Source organism: Haematobia irritans, chromosome 3 (assembly GCF_050003625.1).
Source record: "Haematobia irritans isolate KBUSLIRL chromosome 3, ASM5000362v1, whole genome shotgun sequence".
In the NCBI taxonomy this organism is placed as follows: domain Eukaryota; kingdom Metazoa; phylum Arthropoda; class Insecta; order Diptera; family Muscidae; genus Haematobia; species Haematobia irritans.
The window spans coordinates 149,298,530-149,324,255 of record NC_134399.1 but is presented as its reverse complement, the minus strand read 5'-3'; the positions used below and the strand labels follow the sequence as shown (position 1 = coordinate 149,324,255).

The window sequence follows — 25,726 nt, the reverse complement described above, 5'->3', positions numbered from 1 at the left end:
ACCGTAGTACCCCCGCGAATGATTAAGTACGTTTTGTGTAGACATTTTTGAGTCGATATCAGATTTATGGTACAATAGCTTTGACAAAATATTTTAATATTTTGAGAAAGTCTTTATCAACCTTATTTGCTAATAGTCTTTTACAAATATGGCAAAACAGACATGTTCATGTGGGAAGAAAATCTCGATTTTGTAAAAGACATAGTCAAAACAGGATTTTATTGAACTTCAAGAATGTTTTAGTCGAAAAAAGAATGCGATTCTATATTATCGATTTTTTATTTCGGTAGAAAATGTTGTCAAAATTTTATTTCTATATAGAATTTTTGCAAAATTTTATTTTTATAGAAAATTTTGTCAAAATTTTATTTCAATTGAAAATTTTGTACTAATTTTATTTCTATAGGAAATTTTTGCAAAATTTTATTTCTATAGAAAAAATTTTGCAACATTTTTTTTCTACAGATTTTTTTTGCAAAATTTTATTTCTATAGAAAATTTTTGTAAAATTTTATTTTCTTTAAAATTTAGTCTCTTGACAATAATTTTCCAGTGAAATTTTTGTTGAAATTTAGTAAAAAGTACCTTTTTTGTACTTTCTTAAAAATTGTATTTTCCATCCCTGATTAAAACTCGTATGTAAGTGGTTTGAGCGCAATGTGAAACGCCGTTCAGATTCGGCTATAAAAAGAAGGTCATTTGTCAACATGGAATCGGGCAGCACTTGGCGATTCGACAGAAGTTGAGCACTGTGGTATCGCAATGGACTGAATAGTCAAAGTGTGTCTGAAACAACCTAACCTTGTCATAGATGATCGATGTAGATATACCAGAAAAAAATGATAATCAGTTTTCGACCGATAGGACCTTCTTTATAGCATGTTGATAGTCCACTGTTACTTGATATTTGGTGTATACCAGTGCACCGTCGTCTCTACGGAGTATCTACATGCTCTACGATGTGGAAACTCCCTAGGATTATAATTAAAAGCCATTAAATACTACTCTGATATCATCTTTGATTTCCCAAGTACCAAACTCACACATCCTCGAAGATTTTTGTCTCTTTTAACCTTCATGACATCCAGAAACCAACTCAAGTTCAACAAACTAGCCTTAACGAAGTATTAATACATGCAGTACAAAATATTTTTTTTTTTAATTCGAAGTCTCAGTGGGGGAACTACAATTTGAAGTTCTAATTAGAAATAATAAGCCAAAGTCTTTGAGTGGGAGTATAGATCGACACTTTAGCTGGGGAATAATACATCGAAATCTCCCTGCCATAACTTAATATCAATTGAAGACAAAAGCTCCATGGCAATTAACTGAAAAAGGTGCTAAGAACTAAAATGATAGGAGGGGTGAGGATCCAATTAGCCAGAAAATTAATAAACCAATTTGTTGAGTTAGTTTTTTATGAAATTGGTTTTAGATCCTGTAAAAGAATCAACATTTATCACAAAAAGTATATACTTTTCTTCCAAACAAATATCCTGACTACGAAAAGCATGTAGAAAACTCTATTTGTCTAAAATTTTGTTTGGGAGGAAAGAATTTTTTTGCGTGCAGCATATCTTCTTTTGAATTTCTTAATTGACCTGCAACAATTTTAGTACCTGACTTGTCAATGAACATCTCTGATGGGAAAGTTTAATTTGGTTCCTCAAGATGAAGGCCGAGAAAACTTGTATCTAACTATCACCAATGTAAATATAAAATCCCTAAACAGTTCACCATATATACAATAGAAAAGCATTAGTTAAAAATTAGGTATTTATTTTAAAATAAAATTGGCATAAATTGTAAATTAGTGTAAAAAAAATTATGTTTTATATTTTGCTCAAAGCAATTATTTCCAAATCAGTTTTTGTTTTCTTTAAAATGAATTTTATTATAATATTTTTTTTTGGAAAATAATCCTTAGTTTTGATAAACATTAGTTAAGAAGAAACTCTCTTGCATTGGCCCTACATATGATTTTTATTTGGATCTGAATTTTAAAGCTTAATTGTAATTTGTGATCTTTTGTAAGAATTTTTTTAACAAAGAAAACCCATACTAACCCCCCTTTATCTCTCTCTGTGACTGTTACGCCTCTGTAAAACTAACCTAACTTCTTCCTCTGTCACCACTAATTTCTAAGCTATACTACTTCTCTTACTACTATTACTACTATTGAATTGCAAATGGCAAACTGTAATATTGATGATAATAAAATCCTTCCTATCCCATTATATTCTATAACTTCTTCTTCTACTATTACTACTACTAATTCTGTTCTTAATTGTACACATATTCCCCCCTGAAGATAAATGAAATTTTTGTTCTTCAAAATATTTTCTTAAATTTTGATCAATGATATCCCATATAACCTTAAGCCTTTCCCGTTTTGAATAATTCCTCTATAGGATCCCATTGTACAAAAACTGTTTCCTATTACAATATCCATTAGTCCTTTATTATAATTTTATAAAAATTTTATTTTTTTTTTTTAATATTATTTGTTTTTTTTTTTTTTTTTGAAATCAAACCAAATCTCGACAATTGATGTTGACAATTGATATTAGTTGAAAATTAAAAAAAAAATGAATTAGAAATTATCTTATTTTTTATAATTTTAATTTAATATTAGTTTCCATTCAATTTATAGACCACTATAAATTGATTTTAAATTGATATTAGTTGACAATTGATATTAGTCGAAAATTAAAAAAAAATTAATTAGAAATTATCTTATTTTTTATAATTTTTATTTAATATTAGTTTCCATTCAATTTATAGACAACTGTAAATTGAAGTTCGAAAAAAAATTTAACATTGGATTTAATTTAAATAAAACATCGTTTGATATTTTTTTGTATTATTTTTTTGCCCTTGCCCCCTCTAAGAAAAAATTCTTTGTATAACATTTCTTCCTAATTTCTTGTGTTATGCCTTAATTAGTTAAAAATTAAAAGTATAGTAAAACAAACTATTGAACCAAATCCAAAATTCAAACCAAAAACTTTTCTTATCAAAATCTTTAACTAACAGTAATTCTATTTTTGAGACAATTTTCTTTTAATGTAAAAAACCAAAAAAAAAAAACATTTTAACACTTGCAAGAAAAAACACACCAACAATAACAGAAACAAAAGAACACTTAACCAAAATTAAAATCGGCTAATTGTTTGTATTCTTATTTCCTTTTCCTTTTTCTTCTTCATTCAATTTTCTACAACAAAACAAAAATGTAATATTTTCCCGATACCTCTCTCCTTTGCGTACGCGTGTATGTGTATGTGCATACACTTGCAATATGACCAAAAATATTTTACAGTCGAACTCAATCAACGTTGGCTTCCTGCGTTTATTTCGTGCGGCGCGTCTTATCAAACTGCTCCGTCAAGGATACACGATACGTATTCTGCTGTGGACATTCGTACAATCATTCAAAGCACTTCCATATGTCTGTCTTTTGATAGCCATGTTATTTTTTATCTATGCCATTATTGGTATGCAGGTAAGTTGTTGTTCCATTATTGTAATTAAATTAAAAATCTATTGATATTTATATATAAAATATGACAAAAAAAAAGAGAAATATATTTTTTGTTTGTTTATAATTTCCTATAACAATGGGGAGTATTTCTTTAAATCAAATAATTACTACCATTAAAATTAAAATTTATTAAATAAAAATTTTAAAACTAAATCTCTTTATTTTAATGAATTGTTTACTTGATCTTAACTTAAAATTTATTTGGTTTAATGAAATATTCCCTTATGATTTATTTTACATTTAAATTTATATTTTTTCAACATATCTTCTATTATATTTTAAGCATTTCAGTTTTGCTTTCTTTGGTTATATTTCCAATATAATTTTAAAGAAATAGAATAATAATGAAAATATTGAATATAGTTCAATGAAAGAAAAAAAAAAAATATATATATATATACACATTATTAGTGTCTAGGGTTAAAATTCTTTAGCGATATATTATTCAACGAGTTATTTATCGACTCTAGGTGTTAGCTATATCTATTCAATTTTGACTAGCAAAATTGATATAGTTTTATTTTTCTAATAAAGGGCATAGCTTATTTTTTCATTAGCTATATATTTTTGGAGACCACTATTAACGGAAATATTTTCAATAGGAAAAAAACACGATTAGTTTATAATTTTATTACTTAGATATATATTGTGAATAATATGGGAATGAACACAAGGATAAAATGCGCATTTTAAAACTGTCGAATAAAAATAATTGATCCACAGATATTATAGTATCAATCACTAAGTCCAATTAAAAAATGAATTGATCCCAAGAATTGATTAAAAAAAATTGTTAAAATAATTAAATTTGTAACTGTAAAATTTTTTACCAATCAATTAAAATTTTAGTTGGAAAAATATTGGTCATATTTTTTTCTTTATATGTAGTAGAAATGTACAGTTTTAATCAATAGTAAATTTTCCAAATTCAAATCGTTTTAGAATTTTTCTTACAATAACATATGCAGAACCAGATAGATAAAAAAATATATAAAAAAAAAACAAGTATATACGGCCGTAAGTTCGGCCAGGCCGAATCTTATGTACCCTCCACCGTGGATTGCGTAGGAACTTCTACTAAAGGCTGTCATCCACAATCGAATTACTTGGGTTGCGATAACACTTGCCGATGGCAAGGTATCGTAAAACTTTTTAACACTGTCTTCTAAATTGTAAGTTAGCCCATACGGGGTATATATTAAACAAAAAAAGGCCGATTAAATACGTATATAATCTAGTTTGACAAAATTTTCTATAGAAATAAAATTTTGACAAAATTTTCTATAGAAATGAAACCTTGACAAAATTTTCTATAGAAATAAAATTTTGACAAAATTTTCTATAGAAATAAAAATTTGACAAAATTTTCTATAGAAATAAAAACTTGACAAAATTTTCTATAGAAATAAAATGTTGACAAAATTTTCTATGGAAGTAAAATGTTGACAAAATTTTCTATAGCAATACAATTTTGACAAAAATTTCTATAGAAATAAAATGTTGACAAAAATTTTGTATAGAAATGAAATTTTGACAAAATTTTGTATAGAAATAAAATGTTGACAAAATTTTCTACAGAAATAAATTTTTTACAAAATTTTCTATAGAAATAAAATTTTGACAAACATTTCTATAGAAATAAACTTTTAACAAAACTTTCTATAGAAATGAAATTTTAACAAAACTTTCTATAGTAATAAAATTTGACAAAATTTTCTATGGAAATAAAGTTTTGGTAAATTACAAAATTTTCTATGGAAATAAAATTTTGACAAAATTTTCTATGGAAATAAAATTTTGACAAACATTTGTATAGAAATAATCTTTTGACAAAACTTTCTATAGAAATGAAATTTTGACAAAACTTTCTATAGTAATAAAATTTGACAAAATTTTCTATGGAAATAAAGTTTTGGTAGATTGTTTTTGGCGATATGGACCAATTTTTGTGTAATAAGTCATCGGCTATATATAACTAAAGACCGATATGGACCAATTTTTACATGGCTGTTAGAGGCCATATATTGACAAAATATACCAAATTTCAACCGTATCGGATGACTTTTGCTCCTCCAAGAGGTTCCGGACGTCAAATCTGGGGACGGTTTATATGGGAACTATATATAATTATGGACCGATATGGACCAATTTTTGCATGGTTGTTAGAGACCATATACTAACACCATGTACCAAATTTCAACTGGATCGGATGAATTTTGCTCTTCCAAGAGGCTCCGGAGGTCAAATCTGGGGATCGGTTTATATGGGGGCTATATATAATTATGGACCGATATGGACCAATTTTTGCATGGTTATTAGAGGCCGTAAACTAACATCAGGTACCAAATTTCAACCGTATCGGATGAATTTTGCCCCTCCAAGAGACTCCGGAGGTCAAATCTGGGGATCGGTTTATATGGGGGCTATATATAATTATGGACCGATATGGACCAATTTAGCATGGTTGTTAGAGACCATATACTAACATCAGGTACCAAATTTCAATCGGATCGGATGAATTTTGCCCCTCCAAGAGTCTCCGGAGGTCAAATCTGGGGATCGGTTTATATGGGGGCTATATATAATTATGGACCGATATGGACCAATTTTTGCATGGTTGTTAGAGACCGTATACTAAGACCACATACCAAATTTCAACCGGATCGGATGAATTTTGCTGCTCCGGGAGGCTCCCCAAGCCAAATTTGGGGATCGGTTTATATGGGGGCTATACGTAAACGTGGTCCGATATGGCCCATTTTCAATACCATCCGACCTACATCAATAACAACTACTTGTGCCAAGTTTCAAGTCGATAGCTTGTTTCGTTCGGAAGTTAGCGTGATTTCCACAGACGGACGGACAGCCGGACAGACGGACGGACGGACAGACGGACGGACGGACATGCTTAGATCGACTCAGAATTTCACCACGACCCAGAATATATATACTTTATGGGGTCTTAGAGCAATATTTCGATGTGTTACAAACGGAATGACAAAGTTAATATACCCCCATCCTATGGTGGAGGGTATAATAAAAATTTTTCGTAAAATTGAAGACTTTAATTACCATAGTTAGAAAAATCTAATGTACATAAAATAGACCTGCGTTATACTAGAGGCACGAAATTGTCGTGACTCACGAAAATTTTCGAGTCACGCTGATGGTAACGGCGTGAGTGTGTCACGAAAATAATATTTTCGTTAATGTGCGTGATTAACAAATTACCCTCACGAAAATAATCCCGCTCAGCAACATAAAACGTTTAAGAGTTATATTCATTTACAATTTTACTGACACCTAGGATATTAAGAGTTTAATAATGTTCTCGATTTTAATCATGCTCGTGTTTTCATGAGGTAAATTACTCATAAAATTATTCGTGAGTCACGCCATTTGCCGTGAGTCACGATATTTTTCGTGAGTCACGGTATTTTTTGTGAGTCATGACATTTTCGTGTGTGAGTGTGCGTGAGTACAAATTTTCTTTTCGTGAGTGTGCATGAGCGTGTTCCATTCTGTGGAACAGGGTACACTAACAAAAATTATTGGGATCCCAAGATTTGGACCTTCCCATAAAGGTTTTGATATGAATTCCGAGCCAAAGATGCGGCTTCTTCAAAATAAAGATATTTTTAGGATACAGATTTCATTCTCTTCTTGTGGTATATTAAAAAAGGTATTCACGTATAAACTAAAGCAAATTTCTTAACTAAAAAAACTTTAAACCAAAGATGCTAAACCCTCAAAATAAGTCTTAGCCTATATTTGAAGCGTTATTATTATTAAACTAACGATATATAATATTTCAGTTAATTTAAGGATGAGTTCTTTAAATCAAAAATGTGTTTCTTTACTTTAAGGAAATTTGCCTTAGTTCAAAGACATACCGCTTTAACGGAGAAACGAAAATTTCCAAAATTTGTGTCATAATAAATTTTTTTTAATAAAAAAAATTTTATGCAAAGATTATTACCTTTATTTTAATTAAAATTCCATTTTGTTAAAGATTTTGTCCTTAAATTTTTGGTAAATTTCGCATCCTAAAATTTAGGTTGGGTAATCATTTATATCAGGTAAATATTTTTTCAGTGCGTTATACCATGTTTTGCCAGAAATCGGGTCAGATTTAGATATAGCTTCCATATATAATTTTCTTCCAATTTACTCTCATATGAGCATAGAGGCCAAAGTTGTAATCCTATTTACGTGAACTTTAAAATATCGGATCAGTTTTAAATAAACTTGTATACACTGAAAAAAAATTTGTCGTGAGGTCAAAGATTTCATGTCTTTAAAATACGAATACAAATTTTGCTTAGCATAGAAGACGCATTTCTCTAAAATAAAGTTAATTATGTCAAACATAGCATAATTTCTACTGGAAGTCGAGTCCTAATTTGGAAAATAAAGGACATTGATAGCATATGAAGAAAAAAAAAACTGAGAAAGCGAAAAATTAAAATTTGCTTCCTAGAAGCAAGTACACAAAACCTAAATTTAAAAGAGAATTGTGTCTTAAAAGTATCCTTACTTGTATTCTCCGCTTCTTTGCCTCGGAATCAATACCAAATTTTTTAAAGTAAAGACAAAATCTTTGGAACCGAGTATGCTTTTTTTTCAGTGTATATGAGATGGTATCGAAAATGTAGATCTACAAAGTGGTACGGCGTATAATATAGTCGGCCAACCCGACTTTAAACTTCCTTTACTTGTTTTTATTTTCAAACGAATTAGTAGATCCACCGTGGTGAAATGTTTAGCATGTCTGTCTTGCATATAAGGAGTCACGGGTTCAATTCCAGCTTCAACCAAACGCCAATAAATTTTTCAGCGGTGTACTAGCCCCTCTCAATAATGCTGGTGTTATTTCTGAGTGTTTCAAAGCTTCTCTAAGTGGTTTCACCGTAATTTCCCTTATCATTGAGCTAAACATAGAATCGGCCAACACCCATTGATAAGAGACAAGTTCGTTACTTTTGGTATCACAATGGACCGAATAGTATCCGTTTCAGTGCGAGTGCTTCCTTCAGACAGTTACATTGTGACAGAATAGTCACGAGTTTAAAGTTTTGCCGTATGGGAGCATTTCATGGTAACCCCCATTAAAATAGAACAAACCCTTCCTGACCGTCAATAGTGCCCACCAGAGAATAAGCCGCTGAGTAGTACTGCCGACACCTTTTTATACCCTCCACCATAGGATGGGGGTATATTAACATTGTCATTCCGTTTGTAACACACCGGAATATTGCTCTAAGATCCCATAAAGTATATATATTCAGGGTCGTGGTGAAATTCTGAGTCGATATAAGCACGTCAATTCGTCCGTCCGTCTGTGGAAATCATGCTAATATCTGAACGAAACAAGCTATCGACTTGAAACTTGGCACAAGTAGTTATTATTGATGTAGATAATGCAAATGGGCCATATCTGTTCACTTTTACGTATAGCCCCCATATAAACGAACCCCAAGGTTTGGCTTGCGGATCCTCTAAGAGAAGAAAATTTCATCCGATCCGGCTGAAATTTGGTACATGGTGTATGGCATGGTAACAACCATGCAAAATTTGGTCCACATCGGTTCATAATTATATATAGCCCCCATATAAACCTATCCCCAGGTTTGGCTTGCGGAGCCTCTAAGAGAAGCCAATTTCATCCGATCCGGCTATAATTTGGTACATGATGTTAGTTTGTGGTTTCTAACAACCATGCAAAAATTGGTCGAAATCGGTCTATAATTATATATAGCCCCCATATAAACCGATCCCCAGATTTGACCTCCGGAGTCCCTGGGAAGAGCAAAATTCATCCGATTCGGTTGAAATTTGGTACGTCGTGTTAATATATGGCCTAAAACACCCATGCAAAAATTCGTCGAAATCGGTCTATAATTATATATAGCCCCCATATAAGCTGATCCCTAGATTTAACCTCCAGAACCCCTTGGAAGAGCAAAATTCATCCGATTCGGTTGAAATTTGGTTCGTGATGTTCGTATATGGTATCTAACAACCACGCAAAAATTGATCCTCATCGGTCCATAATTATATATAGCCCCCCTATGAACCGATCCCAAGATTTGACCTCCGGAGCCCCTGGGAAGAGCAAAATTCATCCGATTCGGTTGAAATTTGGTACATGGTGTTAATATATGGTCTCTAACTACCATGCAAAAATTGGTCCTCATCGGTCCATAATTATACATAGCCCCCATATAAACCGATCCCCAGATTTGGCTTGTGGAGCCTCTAAGAGAAGCAAATTTCATCCGATCCGGCTGAAATTTGGTACATGGAGTAATTATATGGTCTCTAACAACTATGCAAAAATTGGTCCACATATGTCCATAATTATATATAGCCCCCATATGAACCGATCCCCAGATTTGACGTCCGGAGCCTCGTGGAAGAGCCAAATAAATCCGATTCGGTTGAAATTTGGTACGTGGTCTTAACATATAGCCTTAAAAACCCACGCAAAAATTGGTCGAAATTCGTCTATAATTACATATATCCCCCATGTAAACCGATCCCAAGATTTGACCTCCGTAGCCCCTTGGAAGAGCAAAATTCATCCGATTGGCTTGAAATTTGGTACGTGATGTTAGTATATGATCCCGAGATTTTGTTTTGGAGCCTCTTGGGGGAGGAATTTTTCTTCCGAGTCAGTTGAAATTTGGTACATTGTGCTAGTTCGTATATGGCCTACCTATGTCCATATCGGTCAATAGTTATATATAACCCTCAGATAAATCGATCCCCAATCAAACAAAAATTGGTCCATATCAAGTTCATAACTGTATAAACTGTATAAACGATCCCCATATTTCAATTCAGGCTCTTTAAGTATCATGCAAAATTCCATATCGATTCGTAATTATTTGTATACTTACCAATACATACCTTTTTTGTCTAATATAACTTTCAATTTAGAAGACGAGTAACTTTCAATTTAGAAGACGATGTTAGGAAGTTTTAAGATACCTTACCATCGGTAAGAATTACCACAACCCAAGTAATTCGATTGTGGACGATGACTTGTGGCACGGTGCGTTGTCTTGGTGGAACAACACTTTTTTCTTCTTCATATGGGGCCGTTTTGCCGCGATTTCGACCTTCAAACGCTCCATATAATAGTCACTGTTGATGTTTTTTCCTTCTCAAGATAGTCGATAAAAATTATTCCATGCGCATCCCAAAAAACAGAGGCCATTACTTTGCCAGCGGATTTTTGAGTCTTTCCACGCTTCGGAGACGGTACAACAGTCGCTGTCCACTCAGCCGACTGTCGATTGGACTCAGGAGTGCAGTTATGGAGCCATGTTTCATCCATTGTCACATATCGACGGAAAAACTCGGGTGTATTACGAGTTAACAGCTGCAAACACCGCTCAGAATCATCAACACGTTGTTGTTTTTGGTCAAATGTGAGGTCGCGCGGCACCAATTTTGCACAGAGCTTCCGCATATCCAAATATTGATGAATGATATGACCAACACGTTCCTTTGATATCTTTAAGACCTCTGCTATCTCAACTTCATTTTACGGTCATTCAAAACCATTTTGTGGATTTTTTTGGTGTTTTCGTCGGTAACCACCTCTTTCGGGCGTCCACTGCGTTCACCGTCCTCCGTGCTCATTTCACCACGCTTGAATTTTGCATACCAATCAATTATTGTTGATTTCCCTGGGGCAGAGTCCGGAAACTCATTATCAAGCCCAGTTTTTGCTTCCACCGTATTTTTTCCCTTCAGAAAACAGTATTTTATCAAAACATGAAATTCCTTTTTTCCATTTTTTTACAATAACAAAAGTTGCTTCACAAAAGGCGCTCTATCTCACAAACTAATTGACTTACAGTTGTCAAATTTTGACACGAATCATTTGAAGGTTGGTACTATATAAAAATAATATGCATTTAATATTAGCGACGCCATCTATGTGTCAGACCGGGGACTTATCAGCCAACCTGTTAATCAAAAATAATGTTTTAATCATAAAAATGAGTTTATCAGTGTTGTATTTTAAGTCACAATATCTAGTTGCTATAATCATTTAGCAAAAATATCGTTCAGCAGATATTAATGAAATATACATTAGATTATGAGACTGATTCTGCAACACCCCTTCAATCTGACGTTGTCGTAAGTGATCTACTTTTAATGGTCAATCACCAAATGATTAGATTAGAGACAATTGTTGCATACAGGTTTATTTAACCATAATGAAAATACTTTATAACTAAGGGAAATTTAGTTTATCTTAAGTTTCGTTCGAGAGGAAAGTATCTTTTCACGATTTATCTTTGGAAGTAAAAACTTTAAAATAATAGATATGCAATTTGTAAGAAGTAAACTATAAATTACACTGCAAAATTTCCAACTTCCCAATATGGTATCACAATGGACTGAATAGTCTAAGTGAGCCTGATACATCGGGCTGCCACCTAACCTAACTTCCCATATTATTCACAAAACCCATATAAGTAGGAATATTTCAATGGTATTTTTATTACTATAATAATATTACTAGTCATCTCTTATTTTTTTTCTTCTTTTTTAACTATCAACAACAACAAAAAATAAATAAATAAAATAAAATAAAATCAACAAACAAAACAATTATTAATGATGAATCGTATATATGTCTATTATTTATGTAAAATTTACACAAAATCATAACGATATATCGAAATCCCCCCAAATGAAACCGAAACTAAAAATACCGAAATCCCGTTTACGTTACCGAAAATCCTCCTTCAAACTGCAAAAATGCAAAGGTTTTCGGCAATATTAAATACGATCCAAGATCTGAGCTAAACCGGCACAATAATTTTCAATCGTTCTCCGGAGGGATCATGCTGCTTTTTCGGTAAAAACCATTGTTGATTTTGAACAAGTATTTGCAAAACAAAGTAATTATTTTTTTAAAAAGTATATTTCGTATCAAATACCTTTCCTACCTCTAACCCCCCAAAAGAAAACATATATCCACCAAATAAAACAATACAAAATTATTTGTTTTTTTGTTTGTTCGTATTATTAGAGTAACTACTAAACACCCACCACACCGAAGTAATACTTTACTAGATCGAACATACTATTAACCTCTTGAATTGATTGATCACGCCAAAAAACAAAAACATAAAAAGAAAACGCCAACGCCCAATTGATTGAAATTTGTATACTATACAACATACTATAATCTATATACTATATACAATGTATGATAATTTAACCAAAACAAAACAAAAAAATTAATAATAATAATAATAATCCAACGTCTTAGAAGTTGTTTCATATAAATATACATACATATATATTTTCTATATACATATATTTATTAAAACTTCTATTAAAACAGTTCTAATTACCTAAATTTTAAATAAACAAAACAAAAAAACCGTTAATAATTTTGAGGGTTTTTTTCTATTGAAAAGTAGTTAGTGATTTGAATTGAAAGAGCAAAATTTAAGAACTTACATTAGTACATTGTTGAAGCTAACATATATAAAAGTGTGTTGTTGATTATTTCTATTTTTTACCTTAGAATGCTTTTTAAACTTCATTTTTTTCCGTTTCCTGTTTTCAAATTTCGTTCGTTTCGGTTCGTTTGTATGTTTGTTTTCGATTATTTTTAATGTGTATAAAGTTATGGAATTAGTTTATTGTTTCTTGTGAAGCAAAATAACAAAAAAATATATAAAGTTAAAGTGTACATGTAAAAAGAGTTAATTATTATTGATGTTGAAATATACAATTCGAGTATTTTTGCAATCCTTCTCCTTCAAACAAAACAAAAAAGTAATGCCAAAAATACATTTTAATCAAAATAAAATCCCTTCCAATTGTTAAACCCCCGAGTTAATTTTAGATTAGAAGTAAAAAGGACATTTTCGCTAAAAGTGTATATGATATAAAATGTACGATTTCCGAATAAAATTATTTATTTGTAGTTGCGCATTTTGTAAAATATGTTAACATTATTATTTTTGTTTAAAGTACTATTTTGTTAAAAAAAACTAGTAATTTTGTAAGTAAATCGTTTGAAGTTCTACCATCTCTAGATCTCATAACTACATACAATGAACAATAAAATATCCTTGATATCTCTCTTCTTCTGAATTCGCACAATCTTCCTTTTTTTCGTCTATAATGTCAATTCGGGAATAAAGCATATCACGCAATCTCGCATAATTTTTATACCCTCCACCATAGGATGGGGGTATATTAACTTTGTCATTCCGTTTGTAACACATCGAAATATTGCTCTAAGACCCCATAAAGTATATATATTCTGGGTCGTGGTGAAATTCTGAGTCGATCTAAGCATGTCCGTCCGTCTGTCCGTCCGTCCGTCTGTGGAAATCACGCTAACTTCCGAACGAAATAAGCTATCGACTTGAAACTTGGCACAAGTAGTTGTTATTGATGTAGGTCGGATGGTATTGAAAATGGGCCATATCGGACCACGTTTACGTATAGCCCCCATATAAACCGATCCCCAAATTTGGCTTGGGGAGCCTCCCGGAGCAGCAAAATTCATCCGATCCGGTTGAAATTTGGTACGTGGTCTTAGTATACGGTCTCTAACAACCATGCAAAAATTGGTCCATATCGGTCCATAATTATATATAGCCCCCATATAAACCGATCCCCAGATTTGACCTCCGGAGCCTCTTGGAGGAGCAAAATTCATCCGATCCGATTGAAATTTGGCACCTGATGTTAGTATATGGTCTCTAACAACCATGCAAAAATTGGTCCATATCGGTCCATAATTATATATAGCCCCCATATAAACCGATCCCCAGATTTGACCTCCGGAGACTTTTGGAGGAGCAAAATTCATCCGATCCGGTTGAAATTTGGTACCTGATGTTAGTATACGGCCTCTAACAACCATGCAAAAATTGGTCCATATCGGTCCATAATTATATATAGCCCCCATATAAACCGATCCCCAGATTTGACCACCGGAGCCTCTTGGAGGAGCAAAATTCATCCGATCCGGTTGAAATTTAGTACGTGGTCTTAGTATACTGTTTTTAACAACCATGCAAAAATTGGTCCATATCGGTCCATAATTATATATAGCCCCCATATAAACCGATCCCCAGATTTGACCTCCGGAGCCTCTTGGAGGGGCAAAATTCATCCGATCCGGTTGAAATTTGGTACCTGATGTTAGTTTACGGCCTCTAATAACCATGCAAATAATTGGTCCATATCGGTCCATAATTATATATAGCCCCCATATAAACCGATCCCCAGATTTGACCTCCGGAGCCTCTTGGAAGAGCAAAATTCATCCGATCCAGTTTAAATTTGGTACATGGTGTTAGTATATGGTCTCTAACAACCATGCAAAAATTGGTCCATATCGGTCCATAATTATATATAGTTCCCATATAACCGTTCCCATATAAACCGTTTCCATAGAAAATTTTGTCAAATTTTATTACTATAGAAAGTTTTGTCAAAATTTCATTTCTATAGAAAGTTTTGTCAAAAGTTTATTTCTATACAAATGTTTGTCAAAATTTTATTTCCATAGAAAATTTTGTCAAAATTTTATTTCTATAGAAAATTTTGTAATCTACCAAAACTTTATTTCCACAGAAAATTTTGTCAAATTTTATTACTATAGAAAGTTTTGTTAAAATTTCATTTCTATAGAAAATTTTGTAAAAAATTTATTTCTGTAGAAAATTTTGTCAACATTTTATTTCTATACAAAATTTTGTCAAAATTTCATTTCTATACAAAATTTTGTCAACATTTTATTTCTATAGACATTTTTGTCAAAATTGTATTGCTATAGAAAATTTTGTCAACATTTTACTTCCATAGAAAATTTTGTCAACATTTTATTTCTATAGAAAATTTTGTCAAGTTTTTATTTCTATAGAAAATTTTATCAAATTTTTATTTCTATAGAAAATTTTGTCAAACTAGATTATATACGTATTTAATCGGCCTTTTTTGTTTAATATATACCCCGTATGGGCTAACTTACAATTTAGAAGACAGTGTTAAAAAGTTTTACGATACCTTGCCATCGGCAAGTGTTATCGCAACCCAAGTAATTCGATTGTGCATGACAGCCATTAGTAGAAGTTCCTACGCAATCCATGGTGGATGGTACATAAGATTCGGCCTGGCCGAACTTACGGCCGTATATACTTGTTCTTATGTCATCTTGCTATAACACACTTCTTATTTTATCAAATTCAGCCACCTACATGGTGCGAATACTGCCGTAATCTAAGTTATAATTCAACCACCCACTTGATGCGAATACTGCCGTATTCTAAGCTATAATTGTGAATTCCAGCAAGTGTTGCCAGATATCTTTAGCGAAAAAATGTAAAAAATCATGAAATCTGCACATTTAATCAAAAAAAGTAAATAAGTTGTCCTTTTAATCCTCAACCTCTTGCAAGAGCACATTTCATCCGATGAATCCATTAAGGGCATATAATCATAATTAGATATAGTCCCCATATAAAACGATCCCCATCATATACTTATTGAGTACGTGATGTCAGTGTATGATAATAATGCAAAAATCGGTCCATACACACAAAAAAATTTCACGAAAATTTTTCCAATTAAAATTTTAATTGAGTTTTAAAAAATATTCAATTAAAAATTTAATTGAATCAACAAATTTTTTAATTGATACAAAAATCAATCACAAATATAATAGTATCAATTAATTTTTTAATTGGATCAATTAACTTTTTAATTGACCTTCAATTATTTTTTAATTGATACTATCATTTCTGTGATTGAAGACATTTCAATTAAAAATTAATTGGATCAATTAATTTCGTGATTGAATCAGAAAAAATTTTTTTTTGTGTGTACTTATAAAGGGTGATTAAAATTCCAAGAGCCGATGTTGATTTTAAATAAAACACAAACTATTTAGGAAATTATTGTAATTTTATTTTATTATAATATATTGGTATTACTCAATTATGTAAGGAACAAAATATCGGCCAAATTGGCGCCGCGACCTCGGTGGCACACCTTCATCCGATGGTCAAAATTTTCGATGACGCTGAGGCATAATGGAGATTCTATGCCGTTAATGTGCCGAATTATCTCATCCTTTAGCTACACACAAAAAAATTTTTTCTGATTCAATCACGAAATTAATTGATCCAATTAATTTTTAATTGAAATGTCATCAATCACAGAAATGATAGTATCAATTAAAAAATTAATTAAAGGTCAATTAAAAATTTAATTGATCCAATTAAAAAATTAATTGATACTATTATTTTTGTGATTGATTTTTGTTTCAATTAAAAAATTTGTTGAATCAATTAAATTTTTAATTGAATATTTTTTAAAACTCAATTAAAATTTTAATTGGAAAAATTTTCGTGAAATTTTTTTGTGTGTATTGAATTGTTGCTGGCTTATCGACGCACACCTTTTCTAACCCCAAAGAAAAAGTCCAACGGTGTCAAATCACATGATCTTGGCGGCCAATTGACATCGCCATTACGTGAGATAACACGGCCATTGAATTTGTTGCGCAAAAGAGCCATTGTTTCGTTAGATGTGTGGCAAGTGGCACCGTCCTGCTGAAACCACATATCGTCCACATCCATATCTTCCAATTTGGGCCATAAAAAGTTCGTTATCATCTCACGATAGCGAACACCATTCACAGTAACTGCCTGACCGGCCTCATTTTGGAAAAATACGGCCCTATGATGCCGCCAGCCCATAAACCGCACCAAAGAGTCACTCTTTGTGGGTGCATTGGTTTTTCGACGATCACTCTTGGATTCACATTCGCCCAAATGCGGCAATTCTGTTTATTGACGGATCCTCTGAGGTGAAAATGTGTCTCATCACTGAAGATGATTTTCTCTGAAAATTGATCATCCACTGTTGCCATTTATTGGAACCATTCTGCCCATTCACGACGTCCATGGTTCAAATTGAATAAGTCTGAAATAGAGAAATGTCAAATAAAATTCGGAATAAAACTTGCGGCATTTCTGTTTATTGACGAATCCACTGAGGTGAAAATGTGCCTCATCACTGAAGATGATTTTCTTCGAAAATTGATCATCCACTGTTGCCATTTCTTGCAACCATTTTGCCCATTCACGACGTCCATGGTTCAAATTGAATAAGTCTGAAATAGAGAAATGTCAAATAAAATTCGGAAAAAAACTTGGCGTTTAGGTGTGGTTCACATATTCAACATTGGCCCTTACAATTTAACCACTCCCATATAAATCGAACGCGATCCCCTCTAAAAACTGTCCAAAAATTGTTTCATATCGGTCCGTAGTTTCATAAAAACTCTATCTACACGGATCCCCAGATTGGACAACGTAGCCTCTTGGAGGAGGAAATTTTATCCGATACGATTGAAATTTGGTGCATGATGTTAGTTAGTTGGGAGCCATCGTGGTGCAATGGTTAGCATGTCCGCCTTGCAAGGTCGTGGGTTCGATTCCTGCGTCGACCTAACACCAAAAACTTTTTCAGCGGTGGTTTATCCCACCTCAGTAAAGCTGGTGACATTTCTGAGTGTTTTAAGTGGTTTCACGGCAATGTCGAACGCCGTTCGGTCTCGGCTATAAAAAGGAGGTCTCTTGTCATTGAGCTTAACATGGAATCGGGCAGCACTCAGTGATAAGAGAGAAGTTCACCACTGTGGTATCATAATGGACTGAATAGTCTAAGTGAGCCTAATACATCGGGCTGCCACCTAACCTGCAGTTATGCCCTCTAACGGTCATGCAGTATTGGCCAATATAAGTCTATAATTATATAGGCTATTAAAAACCCGATCCCCAAATTGGGCCTCCGGTGCCTCTTCGATGTGCAAACATCGGGCTGCCACGTAACCTGTAGTTATGCACTCTAATGATCATGCAGTATTGGCCAATATAAGTCTATAATTATATAGGCTATTAAAAACCCGATCCCCAAATTCGGCCTCCGGTGCCTCTTCGATATGCAAATTTCATCCAATCCGATCCGGTTGAAATTTGCTACATGATGTCAGTATATTCACTCTAAAAACAATGGAAAACTTGGTCCACATCAGTCCATAATTATATATAGCCACCCTATAAACCAAGATTTGATTTTTGAAGCCTCAAATTTCATTTGGTCCGGTTGATATTTGGCCTTCTATTTACCTGGCGGAAATTGGTTCATATCGGATGCTGAACATCAGCTTCTTCGCCTTCACCATCGTCGTCATCACTAATTTCTTCATTGATTATGTTTCCGTTTAAGAGATGTATTCAAACAATAACAAAGCGAAACGATTTCTTGGAATGTCAGCGCAAGGTACCAGAGGAACTTTTCATACGTTCCCGTGATAAACACATTCAAATCTCAAAGAAACTGAACTGTATGAACCTTTTTATACCCACCACCATAGAATGGTGACGGGGGTATAATAAGTTTGTCATTCCGTTTGTAACGCATCGAAATATCGATTTCCGACTATAGAAAGTATATATATTCTTGATCAGGGAGAAATTCTAAGACGATATAACGATGTCCGTCTGTCCGTCTGTCTGTCTGTCTGTCTGTCTGTCTGTTGTAATCACGCTACAGTCTTCAATAATGAAGCAATCGTGCTGAAATTTTGCACAAACTCGTCTTTTGTCTGCAGACAGGTCAAGTTCGAAGATGGGCTGTATCGGTCCAGGTTTTGATATAGTCCCCATATAAACCGACCTCCCGATTTGGGGTCTTGGGCTTATAGAAACCGTAGTTTTTATCCAATTTGCCTGAAATTTTAAATCTGGAGGTATTTTGTGACCGTAAAGAGGTGTGCCAAAAATGGTGAGTATTGGTCCATATTTTGGTATAGCCCCATATAGACCCATCTCCCGATTTTACTTCTTTGGCTTATAGAAATCGCAGTTTTTATTCAATTTACCGGAAATTGGAAATCTAGAGGTATTGTAGGACCACAAATACGTGTGCCAAAAATTGTGAGTATCGGTCCATATTTTGGTATAGCCCCCATATAAACCGATCTCCCGATTTTACTTCTTGGGCTTATAGAAACCGCAGTTTTTATTCAATTTACCTGAAAATGGAAATCTAGAGATATTGTAGGACCACAAATACGTGTGCCAAAAATTGTGAGTATCGGTCCATATTTTGGTATAGCCCCCATAAAGACCCATCTCCCGATTTTACTTCTTTGGCTTATAGAAATCGAAGTTTTTATTCAATTTACCGGAAATTGGAAATCTAGAGGTATTGTAGGACCACAAATACGTGTGTCAAAAATTGTGAATATCGGTCCATGTTTTGGTATGTTCCCCATATAAAACGACCTCCCGATTGGGGTCTTGGGCTTATAGAAACCTTATTTTTTATCCAATTTGTCTGAAATTGGAAATCTAGAGGTATTTTAGGACCATAAAGAAGTGTGCCGAAAATGGTGAGGATCGGACCATATTTTGGTATAGCCCCCATATAGACCGATTTCCCGATTTTACTTCTTGGGCTTCTAGAATCCGAAGTTTTTATCCTATTTGCCTGAAATTGGAAATCTAGAGGTATTTTCGGGTCATAAAGAGGTGTGCCGAAAACGGTGAGTATCGGTCCATATTTTAGTATAGCCCCCATAAGAACGATCTCCCGATTTAACTCCTTGGGTTTCTAGAAACCGTAGTTTTTATCTGATTTGCCTGAAATTGTAAATATTCTGGTATTTTAGGCTCACAAAAACGTGTATCGGATTAGGTTTTTATAGGTCCATTTGGTAATGCCTCCATATAGACCGACTTCACTTCTTGAGGGTGATGATGAAAATTGCTTGAAACTCAATGTAAAATTTCCAGATTTTACTTCTACAGATTTAAGATTTCAAATCAAAACGTTATTTTATAATTTTCTTGCACACTTACAAGAGATGTTAATGATTCCTCTAAAACTCAAACAAAAATGGTTCTCATAAATCCAGAATCCAGAAACCTCATGGATGAAATCTTTAAATTTATCTTCGGGAAGTGTCCTCAAGTCCTCAAGCCCTCCTGAAATTTCAAAGGAAACCCTAATATTTGCTTCATGGTGGTGGGTATTTAAGATTCGGCCCGGCCGAACTTACTGCTGTATATACTTGTTTTAAGCTATTCTAGATAAATTTTTCTTGGAGTACGTGTGTGGTTCGGGTATAATTCCCTTGGACTTCTATTTACCTGGCGGAATTTGGTTCATATCGATTGCTGGGCATCAGTTTCTTCGTCTTCACCACTAATTTCACTAATTTCTTCATTGATTCTGTTTCCGTTTCAGAGATGTATTCAAAAGAAGGGAATTCGTGAGTTTCTGACTTTTATGCGTTAAGCTTGATGGCTAATTGTGACCACTATATCCAACTCGGACCATTAAAAGTCATTAGTCATCTCATGATAGATCAATATATTAATCGTAACTATTTCAAATCCCACTGGGGCATAAGCCCAGTAGGCACAAGTTGAGGATGAATAGGTTTAGCAACAATAACTGCTGGATTTTCTGAGCCCTAAACGTGACACATTTGTTTATTGACGTATCCACCGAGAAGGAAACGAACAAGCGCAAAAAAAAAATCGGGATCCACTATCGACCCAATTTTTAGTTTCTTTATAAGGACGTGATCAGCCTAATTATGAGTTACCAATCGCAACAAGTGTCAATCAGAAGTAGCAATGTCTAGGCTATACAATCACGACACCGTGGTACATTACATAGGGTCGTGGGTTCAACCCAGCGGTATATTATTCCCTCTCAGTAATGTTGCTGAAATTTCTGAGTGTTTTGAAGCTTCTCTAAGTGGTTTCACTCTAATGTGAAACGCCGTTCCGACTCTGCTATAAAAAGGAAGTCTCTTGTCAATGACATACACTTATTGATAAGAGAGAAGTTTACCACCTATGACATTACAATGGAATGAAAAGTCTAAGTGGGCCTGGCATATTGGACAGCCACTATACCTAACCAAACCTCTGATAGGACTTCCCATTTGAGGGTCTCCAAATAAGTTTTTGGAAACTCGGCTTAAAAGGACTTCGCTCTAAAACTCCTGTGATTGTTACACTCGATTGTAGTAGATCATAGTGCTCCAGATTAGTCGTTAGTCGTTGTGTCCATTGGCTTCCCCCTTTGCATCCTTTCTGTTCCCCAATAATCAATAAAATGAATATCAAGTCAAATCACAATGAAATTAAATCAATATAATAATTTTTCTGCTCCGGCGGTATGTCCAAACTTGCGAGTTTGGTCTTTTGAATTAAGTACTAATTATGTATTTAGTACTAAGATGTTTCGTGGAAAGTAATTGAACTGTCAAAGAACTTAGCCACTTGCTTTATACCAAATAAACCCAGTGATGCCAATTTAGTGCTTTTAGCACAAAATTTAGTGCTTTTTCCAAAAAACAACAAATTGCCCTTTTTGTGCCTTTTCAAAAAAAGCACCAACTTGATGCTTTCTGGCAATTTCATTTAGTAAATTCGGATTAGATTATCAAAAGGTTAAACTCAACTACATTGCCAAATGTAGAATTAGATTGTTATGAATCTAATTCTAGTTTTGCCATCGTTCTCAATGACTTGTGGCACGGTGCGTTGTCTTGGTGGAACAACACTTTTTTCTTCTTCATATGGGGCCGTTTTGCCGCGATTTCGACCTTTAAACGCTCCAATAACGCCATATAATAGTCACTGTTGATGGTTTTTCCCTTCTCAAGATAATCGATAAAAATTATTCCATGCGCATCCCAAAAAACAGAGGCAATTACTTTGCCAGCGGACTTTTGAGTCTTTCCACGCTTCGGAGAAGGTTCACCGGTCGCTGTCCACTCAGCCGACTGTCGATTGGACTCAGGAGTGTAGTGATGGAGCCATATTTCATCCAATGTCACATATCGATGGAAAAACTCGGGTGTACTACGAATTAACAGCTGCAAACACCGTTCAGAACACGTTGTTGTTTTTTGTCAAATGTGAGCTCGCGCGGCACCCATTTTGCACAGAGCTTCCGCATATCCAACTATTGATGAATGATTTGACCAACACGTTCCTTTGATATCTTTAAGGCCTCTGCTATCTCGATCAACTTCATTTTACGGTCATTCATTTTGTGGATTTTTTTGATGTTTTCGTCGGAAACCACCTCTTTCGGGCGTCACCGTCTTCCGTGCTCATTTCACCACCCTTGAATTTTGCATACCAATCAATTATTGTTGATTTCCCTGGGGCAGAGTCCGGAAACTCATTATCAAGCCAAGTTTTTGCTTCCACCGTATTTTTTTCCCTTCAGAAAACAGTATTTTATCAAAACACGAAATTTCTTTTTTTCCATTTTTTTTCACAATAACAAAAGTTGCTTCACAAAAGACGCTCTTTTTCAAAAACTAATTGACTTACAGACGTCAAATTTTGACACGAATCATTTGAAGGTTGGTACTATATAAAAATAATATGCATTTAATACTAGCGAGGCCATCTATGTGTCAGACCGAGGACTTATCAGCCAACCTGTTATTTGCTATAAATTCTCCAGTTCCGGGCAGATCTACTCTCCATTAAGGATCTATAAGCCATATCCCTTTTCTCGCACGCTATGCGGATTGATAAATGGTGCATCCAATGAATGGGGTTGGATTTCCTCACAGGTCTAAGTGGGACATGTCTACTAAATAAATCCATGATATGTTGAGTCATAAATTCGACTTGATAGTTCACATCCTGCCTATACATTTCCGAGAAATCTATTCTTCCGAAGTCCCTTTTGCATAGTTCCTGTTATCACGAACTAATAATATCTCAGAATCTTTTTCGGCGACGAAAAAGGAATTTAAAGCTGGGAACTGAAATTGACTAAATTTAGTAACCATTCTAGGATCGGAAGCCAAAAAATAATCGAATAAAGAACATCTCTGTATACACAAATTGAAATGAGTTGGCAAACAGTTATGAATTATTTCCAGTCCCATCCTTCTACAAACGCTCCTCATATAACTGCCCTGTTGGAATAAATCAATATTGTAATCACCCATCAAAACTACCTTATTCCTTCCCAAAATCCCTTCCGCAATACCCTCATCCAATATCTCGGGCACAACCCTGACTCTTATATCCGAGCGGATATACATTCATACACCACCTCCTCTCCTTACAGACCAGTTATTCTTATAAACCCTGTATCCGTGGATCTCTATAGCGCTATCCAAAGCACAATGGTTTAGCCATGTCTCCGATACCTTGATAATGTCGAACACCATACTTCCAAAAAAGTCTCGCAATTCAATTCAGTTTTGACGTGGAAGCTCTTGGCACCAAGCTTTGTGCATTTAAATGGATAATGTTCAAATCCCTGCTATTTAAGCTCAAATTATCAATTATGCTTTTGTTGATAATGGGTCCTAAATTATTATTCATTAAATTTGTATAGAGAAACCCCCCATATCCATGATTTATTATCCATGTACAAAACATTTACACATCTAATGGTTTACATAGCTCTCTCTCTCTCCATTTACAAATCATCCTCATATTAAAATAAATAAATTAATTATATTAAAACGGTAACTTCTAATTTTATAAATTATTGGAAAATATTGTGAAACCAATAGATCGGCTAGTTCCACAAACAAACAAAAACTCATCTTATATCATAAAACTAAGCGAAAATTGTCTTTAGAAAACAAACAAAATAATATTAATATACAATTTGTTGAATTTTGTTTAGTAATATTAAAATTTGTTACATATACATATGAAAATAAAACAAATAAATCGTTATTTGAAGAGTTGTTATTTGTAGTTAAAGTTCTTCTTTGTATTTACATTTAGAACGCTTTTCTATATAATTTCGTTCTGATCATTTACATGAAACACTCCACAACTTGAGATATTTTTTTTTCTTAAATTATTTTAATTTCGATTTATTTGATTTATTGGTAATTTTAAACTAGATTTTTTTTTTTGTTAGTTAAGTCTATTTATTATTATTTTATTTGTTATTTTATAAAATGTTATTATTTTTATTAAGTTTCATTAAAATAAATTCATTTAATTTTTATAATCACAAAAAAAACTAAAACTCTTTGACATTCGTTACGCTACGTGTGTCGCTGTGTGTGTATTGTTGTTATTGTATCGCAAATAGGTATTCGGAAATATCAAACTAGGGACAGTGGAAAATACCATTACTAGGCACAACAACTTCCAATCATTTATACAAGGTGTCATGCTCCTGTTCAGGTATGTAACGATGTTTTAATTCCAACGAACCAACCAACAACAACAACAAAAAATGAACAACAAAAAAAAAACTCTAAAATTATCTACTTTCGAAAAATAGTACAAAAATGAAATGTCAACTAATTAGCACTACCAAAAAAATTATATATATAGTTTTCCATTAAAAAAAAAAAAACAAGAAATATTTTTTTCCGTCATAGGATATTTCTTAGAATATCTCTCATATTTGAGATTATTAATATTTAGCTAAAATCAAAAAAAAAATTATAGCAAATCATGAATACTCAGCCTTAGGCTTGGGTTTCTTGAATACCCATCATAAATAAAGCATTAGGTGAAAATTTTCTTTACTAGCAGGTTCATGGATTTATTCCGTATATAAACGTTAAATCTATGTAATTTTCTTTAGTAAATCAATTAAAAAAATAATGATAATAGTTTTTTTCTCGCTTATAATCACATTAAAATTTGTTTGGTGTTTTTTTTTTGTTTATTCTTCGTTTCACTTAGCTTTCGGTTTTTCTTTTCAGTGTATTTTTTGTGTTTCCAAAAAATATATATTCTATATATTTTAGATGTTTTCAATGAAACAAGAATACCACCTTTATGAAGACCACACATAAACTCACACTATTACAGCATATTCATATAATGATGATCATGGTATTGTTTCTTCTAGCGTTAATTTGTCAATTATTTTTGTTTTTCGAAACAGAAGTATCTGTTGAGTTTATTTGTTCATAAAGCTTGCATTGTTCAATAAGTTACAATTTGTGTTTTAAATATGGTTTATAAAAAAACAAAACATTACTCAATATATTTAATATATATCGATTATATGTAATAAGAAAATAAAATTGGAAAAGGCTATTAATCCATACAAAATTTGCACTGTTAATAGTTGTGTGAAAAG

At 33.2% G+C, this 25,726-nt stretch overlaps 1 protein-coding gene across 1 annotated transcript in view; it reads left to right on the top strand.

The window, feature by feature from the left end:
• The window catches only part of cac (calcium voltage-gated channel subunit cacophony), a 289,864-nt gene that overhangs the window by 175,868 nt on the left and 88,270 nt on the right, over positions 1 to 25,726 (top strand). Inside the window, exons 19-20 of the mRNA XM_075299357.1 lie at positions 3,323 to 3,505; positions 24,719 to 24,813. Coding sequence (XP_075155472.1) covers positions 3,323 to 3,505; positions 24,719 to 24,813 — 278 coding nt within the window. The remainder of the gene's footprint in view (positions 1 to 3,322; positions 3,506 to 24,718; positions 24,814 to 25,726) is intronic.